The sequence below is a fragment of the Sciurus carolinensis genome, chromosome 16, assembly GCF_902686445.1.
Source record: "Sciurus carolinensis chromosome 16, mSciCar1.2, whole genome shotgun sequence".
Classification (NCBI taxonomy): Eukaryota; Metazoa; Chordata; class Mammalia; order Rodentia; family Sciuridae; genus Sciurus; species Sciurus carolinensis.
The window spans coordinates 25721405-25735708 of NC_062228.1; the positions used below are offsets into that span (position 1 = coordinate 25721405).

Below are 14304 nucleotides of genomic sequence, written 5' to 3' on the forward strand. Positions count from 1 at the left end.
GGTCACTGGCCCGAGGCAAGAACGTAGGAACAGAGACCTGTAAGCATAGAGTCAATCAGTTCAGTTTTGGCTCATGGAACTTTGGACTGACAAAAATGCCAAAGCTCCTAATGCTCTTAGGCCCGGCCAGAGGCCAAACCTAAACATAACGGGATAAACACGGGTGGCGGGACCCCAGGCGGCTCAGAACCGGACCGGGACTCCCGGACCTGGGGTTGGCCGAGATTGACATCTGCCGGAAACTACAACTCCCAGGGTGTCCGGCGCCCCGCCCAAGCCGGGTGGTCACATGACCCGTGCTCACGTGGCTCCCCCGCCGGCTCGGGAACCAAGCTCGGTAGGTAGGTGGTAAGAGGTGGAGGCGGTGGAGGGTGCAAGCGTTAGGGTCCCGGGCTCCTGAGTCCCCCCCACCGCGGCCGAGCTCTGGTCTCCTGCAGGGTCGGGAGCCGGTCCTCGCCCACCCCGCCTTTTGTTGCGCCACCCTGCGCGCCTTAGCCCGGGAGGACTCCACCTAGTCCTAGGCCGGGATCGAGTCCCCTGATCGCCTCCCCAGTTACCCCATATGGCTGACCCGTCTCGCCTTAGGCCTGGGCATCGCCCCCTGCCCCTGACTCACCTGCCCGTGCAGCCCAACGCTCGTATTTCTGGGCCCCACCCCAGGCTGGCCGGAGAACCCACAGGGGATGGGAGCTGAGGGGCCTACTGCAGGGGCTTCATCTCTGACCTGAGCATGTGGACATCGGGCTTCCAGTTCTGACTCCGCCAGCTACCCACCGTGACCTTAGCCTAGGCGCTTTCCCTCCGCGGGCCCTTTTCCCGGTCTGATACAGCACTCTGTTCTGTGAGTTAGTGCCAGAGCGACTCAGCCCCCCTCCCCGCCCCCTGCTGCTGAAGCCGGCCCAGAAACAACCTGCACTCTTCTCTCTTGACTGCAGATTTTAGGTAAAGTCTTGAGAAAGAACTTGAGACAGGAGAGGGAGGTAAAGAGAATCCGATACCAGCCCTTCGGGGAGAAAAAGCACCCTTCTTCCACCAGAGCCAAGCAGGTGAGTTAGAACAATGGAGCTGAGTAATTGGAGGGAGGGGATAAGAGATCTTTGACGAATGCAGAGTCTGCAAGGGGCGGGACCTTTCAGCCTCTGATCTGGTCTGCGTGAGGACCTCAGGTGAGCTCCTGTACAGTGGAAGGAGAGGCTGGGCGGATGGCTCAGGGCTGGGGCAGGCGGTGCCAAAGAAAAACCTGTGGTCTAGAGAGTCAGGAAGCTCCATGGAACTGTGTGACAGTTGTGTGACTTGGAACAGTCACCCAGTAGACCTTTGTCCGTGGTGTGAGCAGGGTGGGGAGGCAGTCTCGGACCTCCCTGGAGCAATGCTGGAAGCCTGGGAGCCCCAAGAGGCTACTGTCACTACTCTCTGCTTTGATTTTTCGCTGATTTGGTGACTGGGGGCAGGTTGCGTAAGAGGAAGAAGTCCTGTGGCATAGACAGATCTTTTTGAACCTGGCACTAGCAGAGGGATGTTCCCTCTGGGACTGTGTCCCTTGGTTACATGCTTGATGACAGACATCTGAGAGCAGCTGAACTTTCCTTCTCATGAGGGAACTGTTCCCAGCTGTTTGTCCATCATGAGAAAGAGAAATTGAGAAGCATCTCAAGGGGCCTCATCAACCACTCTAGACCACCAGGGAGGGGGCTGATGGTATCAGAGGGGATGGCCCTACAATGGACAGTGGTTAGGTTGTCATTATGGATGAATCTGGTCAGTTCTCTTCTCTATGAGTTATAAAGAGTAAGTTAGTACAACCAGAGAAACAGAGAAATGTAACCCACTTGTGTACAATGAATCAAAATAAAATAAGATAAAAAATAAAAGCAATGCAAAAAAAAAAAAAAAAAGAGTAAGTTAAGTACAGTAGCACACACCTGTAATTCCAGTGATTTGGGAAGCTGAGGCAGGAGGATCACAAGTTCAGGACCAACCTCAGCAAATTTGATCCCAGCCTGGGCAACTTAGTGAGACTGTCTCAAAATAAAAAAAAATAAAAATAAAAAGGTCTGGAGATGTGGCTGAATAGTAAAGTGCTCCCAGGTTCATTCCCCAGCACAGGGCCAGGATTGGGGAGGAGGGTAAACCAAGGTGGGGTAGGTAGAAAATAAAATATATTTTGTATTAATACCCTGGAATCAGGACTCAGCAAGGATGGGAGAAGGAACTTTTGGCAGATTTTGCAGCATCCAAATGACAGGATGCTCCTGGCTCCTCACTACCCACTCAGCCCTACCCTTTCTTTTTCTTTTTTTTTTTCTCTCACTGAGCTCCATTCCCCAGCCCAGCCCCTGACCTTCCTCTTGCTCTTCCTCCCAGTAGTTGTCCCAGCACGTGCACCTCATTGCTACCTGACCAGAGGCACCAAGCCAGTATGATGAGTACTTGCTCTGCTTGCTTAGGGCTGAGAATCTTAGGTGTGGTAGGGGTGACAAAATGGGAAGGGGTATTTGCAAACATAAGATAAGCCATGATTTGGGTCAGGAATTATTGATGGAGATTGAACCCCTCAATGCCCTAAGCATGCACTGTACCTCTGAGATGCACCCTCACCCGATGACCATGTATTGAGCGTGAAGCCCTTCCTGTTATTCACAGACTCCACAGGAACATGTAAAGGCAGATGCAAACAGACAGCAGCTCTAGGGCCAAATGGTCCTCTTTTTGAATCCCAGCTCCACCACTGACCACTGTGTGACCCAAGGGAAAGTGTTCAGTGCCTCTGGGATTTGGTTTCCTCTTGGTCAAATAGTGACAGTCACATCTAGTCTACTTTTTAGCGCCACATTGAAATTGAATGAGATTATGCATCCCATAGCTGCAGCAGTAATGGCAACAGTGCAGTGAAGGCCACACGTTGAGCCCCTGAGCCTTGCAGTCTATCCGAGGAAAGCAGCCCACCCAGGGCCGTGAAATGCTGCACGGGAGAATGCTAGAGTGGTGCTGGGCCCTTGGATAGCTCCAAGAAGACTCAGTGATCTGAGGAGATGAGGAAGACATGGGACATGGGAGAGTGGCTGGCAAAGAGGGGCTGGGAGCTTTCCAAGCACAGGATTACTAATTATTTTCCTGGGGACACATGTAACAGATGTGAGGAGCTTGGCTTATGGGAGAATTGGCCTGAATTTTGAAGGGCCTTGAAAGCCACACACGATTTAAGCTGTGGGCTGCAGTGAGGCTCACTGGGACGTAGTGCATTGAAACACCCGCAGTCCTTGGTGAGAGCGCCTCATTTAGGACCCTGCAGTCTAGAAACAGTCTAGAAAACCAGACATATTTGGATCCAGATCCTGCACCACAGCTTCCTCAGATAGGATCCTGGGTCAGCGATTTGATCTCTCCGAATTTTTTGATCATGAGGTTGTCATGGGATTGAATGAGATAAGATAATATCCATTACACACCTACTCAATGGAGGCCTCTTCCTAGGGCTGACATGCTTGTACTCCTCTCTCTTATGTTTAAGTCTTTTTTACTCTACTGCTGTGTAAGCATGAAACAAGTGAGATTTGCATTCGACATTTCTTTTTTTTTCATACTGATGATTTAACCAAGGGTTGCTTGGCGCCCTACCACTCAGCTAGATCCCCAGCCTTTTTTATTTTTTATTTTGAGACAGGATCTCCCTGAGTTGCTTAGGGTCTTGCTACATTGCCACGGCTGGTCTTGAACTTGCAATCCTTCTGTCTCAGCCTCACACGTTGCTGGGATTACAAGCAGGCACCACCCTACCTGGCTTGCATGACATTTCTGTGCCTGCCATCCAACACTGTGGTGCCCATGGTGATGTTTTGAGGGGAAGTACTCCTCACTTTGAATGCCAGCCATATTCTCTCACCTGTTAGCCTCCCCATCTCAATAACAATAGTAGCTGTCTTTGTCCCATCCAGGTTCTCAAGAGTCCTCCTAAGATAACAGCTCTGAACAGACAGGTGTTCCTGCAGCTACCCAAGGGATGTGGCTCTGAGGCAGAACCTTCTGCAGCCCTTGCAGGAAGAAAGAAGGCTCTGGGCCATGGCCCACATCAGCATCAACAGCGACTACAGCGAGTGGGGCTCAAGCACAGATGCTGGGGAGCGGGCCCGTCTGCTGCAGAGTCCCTGTGTGGACACGGCCCCCAAGAGTGAGGGAGAGGCTTCCCCGGGAGGTCTGGACAGAGGCACCACTTCCACGCTTGGCGCCGTCTTCATCGTTGTCAATGCCTGCCTGGGCGCAGGGCTGCTCAACTTCCCAGCGGCCTTCAGCACTGCCGGGGGCGTGGCGGCCGGGGTCACGTTGCAGATGGTGAGTGTACTGGCTGGGCAGAGGCGTGGTGCCCGTGGGCCCTTTGCTTCACAGAGGAGACTTGGGATCAGAGATGGTCAGCAGGAGATACACTGCCATCCTTCCTTCCCTTACACGTGACAGACACTACCAGTCTATTCTAGTACTCTACTCAGCCCAGATGAGATGGCAAAAGGCTTCCCAACAATCAGATTTGAACATCACCATATTTAATTTTTTAGGTGTTGCTGTAATTTTTTGATTATGTTTAAAAAAAAAATAAGATGCCATTAGCAGAACACAGGAGGCTGAAGCAGGATGATCAAAACCTTGAGGTCAGCCTGGACAACTTAGCAAGACCCCATCTCAGAATAAAATAAAATGTGCTAGCCATTTTATGTGTGTGGTGGGACATGCCTGTAATCCCAGCAATATGGGAGGCTGAGGCAGGAGGATCGCAAGTTTGAGGCCAGCCTCAGCAACTTAATGAGACCCTGTCTCAAAATAAAAAAATAAAAAGGACTGGGGATGTGGCTCAGTAGTTAAGCACCCCTGGGTACAATACCCAGTACCAAAAAAAGAAAATAAAAAAAAATTAAAAAGGGCTGAGGATGTAGCTCAGTGGTAGGGTGCTTGCCTAGCATGCACAAGACTCTAGTACCACAAAAATAAAATAAAATAGGACCCTATCTTTTAGTACTGCTGAAATGTTTACTGATGAAATGACACAGTTTGTATTGGCTTCAAAGTAATCCTGAGTAGGAAGGGAAATAAAATGTAACAAGATTAACTGTGATTTGGTTATTCTTGAAGCTAAGTAATGGGTACATGAGGGTCCATTATTCTATTCTGCCTACTTTTGTATATTTGAAATTTGTCACAAAACTTTTTGTTAAAAGAAAAAAAAAAATCTCACCTTGGCAACCTCTAGCAGTCTGCCCGAGACCCATTTGCCAGACCTGCTTGGGCTTTGGCCCAGTGAGTGCTGTGCGAGCTCGGGGTGCCCTGGGCTGCCTGGCTGTTCCCCAGCACCCTGTTGTGCCCCTGCCTGCAGGGGATGCTGGTGTTCATCATCAGCGGCCTGGTCATCCTGGCCTACTGCTCCCAGGCCAGCAACGAGAGGACCTACCAGGAGGTGGTGTGGGCCGTGTGCGGCAAGCTGACCGGCGTGCTGTGCGAGGTGGCCATCGCCATCTACACCTTTGGCACCTGCATCGCCTTCCTCATCATCATCGGAGATCAGCAGGACAAGAGTGAGGCTCTCCCTGAAGCAGCGACCTCGTCTCTCCCCCTCAACCCTGGGAGTCCCCTGGGTGGAGGGAAAAGGTGTCAAAACATTCATGTAGAAATTCTCCTTCCAGGCTGCTGGGCCCATCAGAGGGAGGTCCTGGGGCCCCGCAGAGCAGAAAGGCCCCACCTTCTGGTGGCCTGGCATGACATTTCCTCTCTCCTCCCTGTGCAGTTATAGCTGTGATGGCCAAGGAGCCCGAGGGGGCCGGCGGTGGCCCCTGGTACACAGACCGCAAGTTCACCATCAGCCTCACTGCCTTCCTCTTCATCCTGCCCCTCTCCATCCCCAGGGAGATTGGCTTCCAGAAATATGCCAGGTTTGGAGCCCCGCCGCAGCCTGGGCAGAACAGAAGCTCTGCTCACGGGCCGCTGGGGACCCCATGGCTACCGGGAAGCTCCTTCCCTCCATGGCAGCTCACCTTCTCAGGGAGCATAAGTGGGCCAGGCAGAGTAGACCAAGCTTTGCAGGGTTTCAGGCCTTGGACCTTCTTTTCCTGTCACCATCAAGGGCGACAGTGGCCCTTTGCTTGGATGGGAGATTCAGTTCCAAATGTCCTTATTAAAGACGGGTGGCAGCCAGGAGTGTGAGGGCAGCCTGCTGGCCTGGCTCTGGCTCTCCCTTGCGGGGTGGAATTTCATTCGTTCTCGATTGTCAGCCTGGCAGCATCTTCCACACGACTCAGTGTGAAGAGAGGAGGCTGGCCGCCCTGCTCAGTATCTGACAAGCCGTGGGGTCAAGGCCTTTTTCCAGTCTGTAAACAAAAGGGGTACACTCAGCTCTCTCCATGATCCCCTTAAATGTCAACATTGCAGTATTTGAACACTCACCCTTTACCTTTGGCATCTCCTAATTCCAAGGCCAGGCCCAGAGGACAGCCTGCTGGCCCCTTGCCAAGTCTGGCTGCTCGGATTGGAGTTGCAGATGTGCTCGGGGCCCTGTTCTCCACCGTGATCTCTGAGCCTTGGAGCTGAATGAGTGCATTTCCCAATGGCCAGAAATACTGACCAGGTCCCTGTTGGCTGTCCAGCTCCCTCCCAGCTGTGGCAGGTCTCTCTGAAACTCATTACCCAGGCATTTCCCGCATCTTTGCTTGGCATAGTCCCCCAGTGTTCAGAGCTGAGGGTGGACCACCCCCACCCACCAGGAGTGGAATCAAACGGGGGGCAGCTGAGGCTGGGGAGGAAGAAATCAGTCTCTCCTTCCTGGCAGCTTCCTGAGCGTCGTGGGCACCTGGTATGTCACTGCCATCATTATCATCAAGTACATCTGGCCAGATAAAGAGATGACCCCAGGAGACATCCTGACCAGGTGGGTAAGGGCCCCTGGAGGTGCTGGGTCAGGCATCCAAAAGCCACACAGAGGCTCTTCCTGGAGCCTCTTAGCTCAGTGGGGCTGCCCCCAAGTCACTGTGGGAAGGAGGCAAGAGGACCTGGTCTCTTTACTGGAGGGAAGAGTGTGAGCCAGAGGCAGGAGGAGACGGCACCACCAACAACCAACAGAGGAGCTAATGCTCGACCAGGCCCCAGGTCGTGGCCACTGCCAGGTGGACTTGCACGTGTTCCCGCCTCTGCTTTTCATCTAGATGAGGATGAATCTGCTCTGTCATTTTTTTTTTTTCCCCAAAATTCCCTTTTTAAAGGGGAAAAAGTAAAAAGAACACACCAGAAAAGCAGAGCCCCAGTCCAGGGGCCAGGAATTCTGATGTTGGTCCAGGAAGGCCTCTCAGAGCCGCAGTTTACTGACCTGGGCAATGCGATGCCTGTCCTTAGGTGTGTGCAGTGCTGGTTGCCAGAGGCCTGGGGACAAGTGAGGAGGGCGGTGCTGTGGGCCCGGTGACAACCCTGAGAGGTTCACGAGCCGCTGCGCGCTCTGTTTGTCCACAGGCCGGCTTCCTGGATGGCCGTGTTCAATGCCATGCCCACCATCTGCTTTGGATTTCAGGTGCCAGCTACAAGGTCCCTGCTGTCCCCTACTACCTGGGATGTAGCCCATGTTACGAGCAGAATGGGGGAATCCTGGGAGGAAGGATAAAGCGGGAGCCCCAGGACTTGCCCCTGGTCGTGGGGTCCTTTGTCCCCAAGGTACATTCCTCTAGAAACCGGGGGTGTGGTCTTTTCCCCACTGTGACCATGCCCTTCACCCGGACAGTGCCACGTGAGCAGTGTGCCCGTCTTCAACAGCATGCGGCAGCCCGAGGTGAAGACCTGGGGTGGGGTTGTGACAGCCGCCATGGTCATAGCCCTGGCTGTCTACATGGGCACAGGTGAGTGCACCCCTCCAAGGGCCAGGCTTTAAGTGCTCCCATGCTCCCCTCCAGTCCCCACATCCCCTGGCCCAGCTCTCCTGAGGACAGCTTGCATTTCCAGCACAACAAGCACTGTGTAGACATTGGCTTGTACTTGGGCTGCCGAGATGAGAGGGGCGTGTTCATCCATCCATTCATCAGTTCCAAGTCAGTGCCCAGTAAGTGCCAGGAGCTGTTCTCAGCATGGGGACAGATGGAGAGAGGTAGACCTGGTCCCGCCCCTGCAAGGTGGACAGTGTCATTGTGCGAGAATGAATAAGGAATCAGTAAGAAATTCCAGAAGTGGCAAGTGCCATCGTGACAGTGGAACCAAGATGGAGTGCAGGGGACCATGTGGGTGTAGCTTTCACAGAAGGCTTCTCTCTGAGGAGGTGACATGTGGGGAGAGCCAAATGACAAGGCAGTCAGAGCATGAAGAGCCAGAGAGGAGCCTTCCAGACAGAGGTGCTGCGGAATGGCAGGTCTCTGAGGCAGGGACAGAATGGGGCTGGGGCTGTGTAGCTGGAGTACAGGAGTCAGGGCAGGTGGCAGGGAGGCCAGGCAGGAAACCGGGTCGGTGCACGTGCTTCTGGGAGGCAGGGAGGAAGCGTTTCATGCAGGGGCGTGGCTGGAGGGAAGAAGGCTCCGGCTACGTCTGGGTGGGTTGGATAAGAATCAGGACTGGGAGCCCTGGGAGCCCTGCCACCCTCCCTTGGAGGGGAGGGGACACACAGCTTCCTGGGTCAGCTCTGTTCCAGCCTCTGAAGTCAGCCAGGAGCCCACAGGCTAACAGGCCAAGTCTCGTTCTCTTGGGACTCGCGTTCTGCCTGGGGGGACGGAGTGTACACGCGTTGTAAAGACAACTCAGAGGAGCCAGCAGTGGTGGCACATGCCTCTGATCCCAGCAGCTCGGGAGTCTGAGGCAGGAGGATCGCGAGTTCAAGCCAGTCTCAGCAGCTTAGAGGCCCTAAGCAACTTAGCGAGACCCTGTCGCTAAAAAATATATTAAAAAGGGCTGGGGATGTGGGTCTGTGGTAAAGCACCCCTGGGTTCAACCACCAGTGCCCCATCCCCCCAAAAACGACAGTTCAGGGAGTCAAGCGATGTGAGAGAATGGAACTGAGTGAGAGCCAGGTGCCGGGTGGTGACTGTGGGTGCGCAGGGCAGCATTGGTTCAGGAGGGGACGTCTCGACAGACCTGCAGGGCGAGGTGGCAGTGTGAAGAGTGACCAGAGCAGACAGTTGGTGCAGAAGTTCTGAGACAGGAATGTGCCGGGCAAGTCCAGAAAAGTGGCAGCGTGGGGGGCTAGAGGGCTTCCAGCAGAGGATCTGAGAAGGCGGGAAGAGACCGTGCTCTCGGCTCCGCTCCCCCGGGACTCAGGCTGAGGCTTCAGAGCTGCCCCAGCACCCTCCCTGGCTGGTACTGCATTCAGCAGGAGTGGACAGTCCACCCCACTGCCCTCCCAGGTGGCCCCAACCTAGCCTCCTTGTCCCTGCATACAGGCATCTGTGGCTTCCTGACCTTCGGAGCTGCTGTGGACCCCGACGTGCTCCTGTCCTACCCCTCGGAGGACATGGCTGTGGCTGTTGCCCGAGCCTTCATCATCCTGAGTGTGCTTACCTCCTACCCCATCCTGCACTTCTGCGGGCGGTGAGCCCCCTCCCCTCCCCGGGCAGGTCCCCTGAAGCCCTTGGGCTTGTGTGGAACCCATTCTGTGGGAGGAGAAACTGCAGCCCCTAGAAAAGAATCCATATCTAGGATAGTCCCCAAGTACTCCAAGCTGGGGCTCGGGGGTACGCTTTGTCCTAGGGTCACCAGAACATTCCGAGTCCTGCAAGCACCACTAGACCTGATCCTTTTCCTGACCTGTCCCGTGGACCCCCAGCCTTTTGAAGATCCTAAAGTATTCCTTTTAAAGAGAATAACAGTGTCAGCGTCCACTCGATGCAGCAGAGCCCTAAGCCCTTCCCAGTCTCCATCTCGTCCAGCACCAGGGTGACCCAGGATGGCGTGGGTAGGCCCACGTTAGGCTCAGGGATCAGGGCCTCACCCACAGTCTTCCCAGTTTGGGGTCTGGCTCCTGTGAGCCAGAGATGGGGCGTCTTGAGCAGGGGTGCCCCTGAATCCCTCCTCACGTGGACAGGGCAGTGGTCGAGGGCCTGTGGCTGCGCTACCAGGGGACGCCTGTGGAGGAGGACGTGGGGCGGGAGCGGCGGCGGCGGGTGCTGCAGACGCTGGTGTGGTTCCTGCTCACCCTGCTGCTGGCGCTCTTCATCCCCGACATCGGCAAGGTCATCTCAGTCATCGGGGGCCTGGCCGCCTGCTTCATCTTCGTCTTCCCAGGTGTGCGCCCCCGGCACCCCTGTCTTCCCAGGACTCCCCGATCTCAGCTCCCCACTGGCTCAAAACCTGCCGCGGAGGGTGACCCCAGCATTTACTGCTCACCCCCCTCAGCTGCATGCTGACCCCTTCAGAGCGTTAAATCCTGGAGAGAAGGTTATGATCTCCCTTTTATTGATGAGAAAATGTGAAGTTCAGAGAGTGTACAAACTAGCCCAGAGAGAGGTCGACCATCTCAACTAACAAGTAACGGGTCTTTTCAGACCCAAGTCAATCTGGGGCCAGAGCCTGTACTTTTACCCTCCATTCAGAAGGTGCTCTTCCCTACTGGGGATCCGTCTGGCCGGTTCTGCTCAGTACAGCCCAGAGGTGAAAGGGGCCTGCTGTTGGAGCCGGGATGTAGAAGTCGGGAAACCCGAGATGTAGACTCGGGTCTTTGGCAGGTCCCTACCCAGGCGGCCTCCTTGAAAGGCCGTCCCACTTCACACGGAGCAAGGGAGCTGCCTCTGCTCAGGAGTGACTGGGTGGGGAGCCCTGGGGTGTGAGCCCCACCGAGTCACCATTCAGTGCTGTCCCTTTAACTGAGTCTTGTGAGCCATCCAAGGGGGCCAAGATGTTGGCCTGTCCTTAGAAAGCAGGCCAGGCTCTAGCTGGGTGTTAAGTGGGGACAGAGGGAAAATTTCCGGGACAGGAAACACGACTTTCTCTGCCACCCTCTTGGTAAGAGGGGTCTGGGCTGAGGGTGGGAGCCTCTGCTCCCCAACTCTGAGCCACCTCTTCTCCTCCAGGGTTGTGCCTCATTCAAGCCAAACTCTCTGAGATGGAGGAGGTCAAACCAGCCAGGTAAAGCAGGGCCTGCCCCGGGTCCTCTGGGGAGGTGGGGAGGGAGAGACTGGGAGGACACCTTAAAGAAGGTAGGAGACAAGAAAGTCTTGCATGCTATTAAAATCACGGGCTTTTTAAGCTGGGCCTGGAGGTGCCCACCTATAATCCCAGCTACTCTGGAAGCTGAGGCAAGAGGATTGCAAGTTCAAGGCCAGTCTGGGCAGCTTATCAAGATCCTGTCTCAAAATAAAAGTTTTACCTTAGGGGCTGGGAGATAGCTCAGTCGGTAGAGTGCTTGCCTTGTAAGCACAAGGCCCTGGGTTCGATCGAGTTCGGTCCCCAGTACTGCAAAAAAAAAAAAAAAAAAAAAAAAGTTTTAAAAAGGGCTAGAGAGGTAGCTCAGAGAACTTAGAGGTGGTGCACTTGTCCAGCATGTGTGAAACCCTGAGTTCAATCTCCAGCACTACAAAGGAAGAAGGAAGGTAATTATAGAAAACTCTAAAAACACACACAGGTCTAAAGAAGAAAATAAAAATCATCCTTTTCTCTGTACCAAGTAATAACCCTGTTCTGATTTTATACATCTATTTGCAGATGTCTGCATCCCCAGTCCTTTTTTAATTTTTGAGACAGGGTCTCGCTAATTTGCTGAGGCTGGCTTTGAACTTGCAATCCTCCTGCCTCAGCCTCCAAAGGCACTGGGATTACAGGCCAGCTTGATTCTTTTTTTGATGAAATGGATCGCATTCTGTGTGGCTGGCATTTTCCTGAACATCTTCCCATCAGGAGGCCTGTACTCTAATCCTGGTCCTGCCCTTAGCATCCAGTGATCAGTCGGTTCATCCCGTTAGGTGTTGGTCTCTTTATCTGTGGACTAAAGGTAATATGCCTGGCCCTCCACACATACCTTTTAATGGAAAAGTCCTTGAGAAGTCAGAAGTGGAATAAGTAATTACGGTACTTAACTTCCATATATATGTAAGTCTGCAGAGTCATGAACAGGATGACTGGCTCTTCCTTTTCATCTTCTGTCCTACAGCTGGTGGGCATTGGTCAGTTACGGAGTCCTCTTGGTCACCCTGGGAGCCTTCATCTTTGGCCAGACCACAGCCAACGCCATCTTTGTGGATCTCTTGGCATAACCACTGCCTCCCAAGGCCAAGTCCATGGCCTTGACCATTGGACCCAAGAATCTTAGAGCTATGGGGTCACCCAAGTCCAGTATCATTCCAGCTGATGGGATGACATCAGACATCCTTCTCCAGGGATGGTTCTGGGGCAGAATCAGGCCCCACACCTGTGGACAGTTCAAGTCTTGCTCCCTCCCTGCTCTCCAGCCATGGCAGTGCTGTGGGTGGCAGCAGGTCTCATGTCACAAAGGAACTTCTTTCTCCCAACTCTCAACTTCATGCCTGGAACCCCTATGGGTAAAGAGGATCAGTAGGTACTAGAAGAGCCAGTCTGGTTTCCCTCCAGAGAAAGACCATATTAAAAGGGCCAGTGTCCTCCACAGAGCAACCTGTCCTCGGTGGGGGTTGTGCTTAACACCCTAGGACTCAGTGCTTGCTCCAGTCCATCAGCAGCCGTGGCCAGTATTGGCTTCTTCTAGGATCTGGCAGTTTCCAAAGGTAGAACTAAAGTCATACAAACGTGAAGAAATAGGTAGATTCAGGCATATCCACTCCTTCCTGGACCCCCGGTGAGCCCGATGGCCTTTTTCCCATGACTAATTGACATTTCCCAATTATTTAGGGGCCCCACACTGACTCTCCAAACCTAAGGGTCCAGGTTGAGCACCCGTCTCTCCCTCCATTCCCAAGTATCACCAAGTCTAATGTTTACAAATGGCGCCTGCCTGGCTCTGAAGCCGGGGGCCACCCACGCCATGGTGCTGAGTACTCCTCCGTTAGCTTTCCCCATGGACAGAGGGCAGGGTCTGCGGCTTCTCTTGGATTGCAGATGGGCCACTTTTTGCAGAAACTCAAGGGTGGGTGAGGGAGAAGGCTGGGAACCTTCCAGACCCTCCGTGCAGGCTGGGCTGGCCAAGATCCAGGTGAACTTCGCTCTGACTTCTTTTTCAGGGATCGCTCCTCTCCTCCCTGCCACTGCTCCGCCCCCTCTCCAGCCAACCCTAGCCTGACAACCCAGAGAGGACAGCTGGGTTGCCATTGGCAAGCCTGGAAGTTTCCCTTCCCTTGTGGATCTCGGGTTGCTTCTTCCCCCTGCCCTTTCTCTGTGTAGCTCCATTCGTGTGCGTGTTTTGTTCTGTTCTGTTGTGGGGCACGGGTGCCAAGCCCTCTCATCAGCTTCCTCAACTCCACACATCCTCCAGGCCTGGCGTCGGCAGCCTGTCCATCACATCAACGTCACGCCTGCATGGTCACCCCTGACAGGGAGAGGGCCACATGATCCTCCCCTCCATATTCCCATTTTGACCACCTTGGCCGGCCCCTCACCTGCCCTCGCCCCCTTGGATCAAACTCCCAGGTACAGAATTGGGCTTCCTCTTCCAGGAACCCCAGTATTTCCTTGACCTCTCCTGTCTAAAATCTCTGAAGTGGGAGAGGGGCCCACCCCGCAGCTGCCACTCTGAGCATCCAATCTAAGCAGCACAGGGTGGCTGGAGGCCTTCTGCCCAACCCGGAGCTGGACAAGCTGCCTTTCCTCACTTCCCCTGGTGAGGCCCGTTTCCCTGTCCCCCAGGACCAGCCCCTTCTGCTGCTCGCTCTCAGCCTCGTGCACAGTGACAAGCCCCGGCAAGGCTTGGGGGACAGCCTGCTGGCAGGGCTGCGGTGCCTCCCAGTGCTGCATTTTGGGGTTGGGGGGAGCAAGGCGGGGGCACTGCACAGGCATGGCCAGCCAGGAGGAAGAGCTGGATCTGGCCTCTGGGCCTAACCTCAGGAGCCTTCCCTCCCTCCCTGTCAGGGCCTTCCGCTGTTCCTGTTGTACTCTGCACACTCAGAGAGGGAGGGTGGTTAATAAAGGGAGCTTGTGCTGCTGAGCCTCGTCCCGTGTCTGTTCCTGGGCCCATGGAGGGAGGGAGAGGGGCTGGAGTGAGAGGTTTGGATGGCACTTCTCCATCTGTCCCAGACCCTCCCTTTTCTTCCAAGGTAATTTTAAAAGGAAGGAAGATATATTGTAGCTTGAAGTTTCAGAAGTTTCACCCATGGTCACCTGGCCTTGTGCTTCGGACCTGTGGTGCCACAGTACAAAGCAGAGGAGGCCTGTTCATTTCATGGCAGCTGGAAAGCAAAA

The 14304-nt window shown here is 54.3% G+C and overlaps 1 protein-coding gene across 10 annotated transcripts; it reads left to right on the forward strand.

Annotated features, from left to right (window-relative positions):
- Nucleotides 1-202: 202 nt before the first annotated feature.
- Slc38a7 (solute carrier family 38 member 7) lies at nt 203-14042 on the forward strand. 10 transcript variants are annotated; one of them, XM_047529842.1, is made up of 13 exons: nt 203-341; nt 661-841; nt 936-1046; nt 3936-4329; nt 5363-5561; nt 5771-5915; nt 6809-6907; nt 7483-7540; nt 7748-7862; nt 9387-9534; nt 10028-10227; nt 11013-11067; nt 12089-14042. In XM_047529842.1, the coding sequence occupies exons 4-13, from the start codon at nt 4060-4062 to the stop codon at nt 12189-12191; spliced, it is 1392 nt and encodes a 463-aa protein (XP_047385798.1). In that variant the 5' UTR covers nt 203-341; nt 661-841; nt 936-1046; nt 3936-4059; the 3' UTR covers nt 12192-14042. The 10 variants fall into 10 exon arrangements, with proteins under 10 accessions (XP_047385798.1, XP_047385799.1, XP_047385800.1 ...); XM_047529843.1 differs by having other exon boundaries at nt 212-337; XM_047529844.1 differs by lacking the exon at nt 661-841 and having other exon boundaries at nt 320-337.
- Nucleotides 14043-14304: the final 262 nt, after the last annotated feature.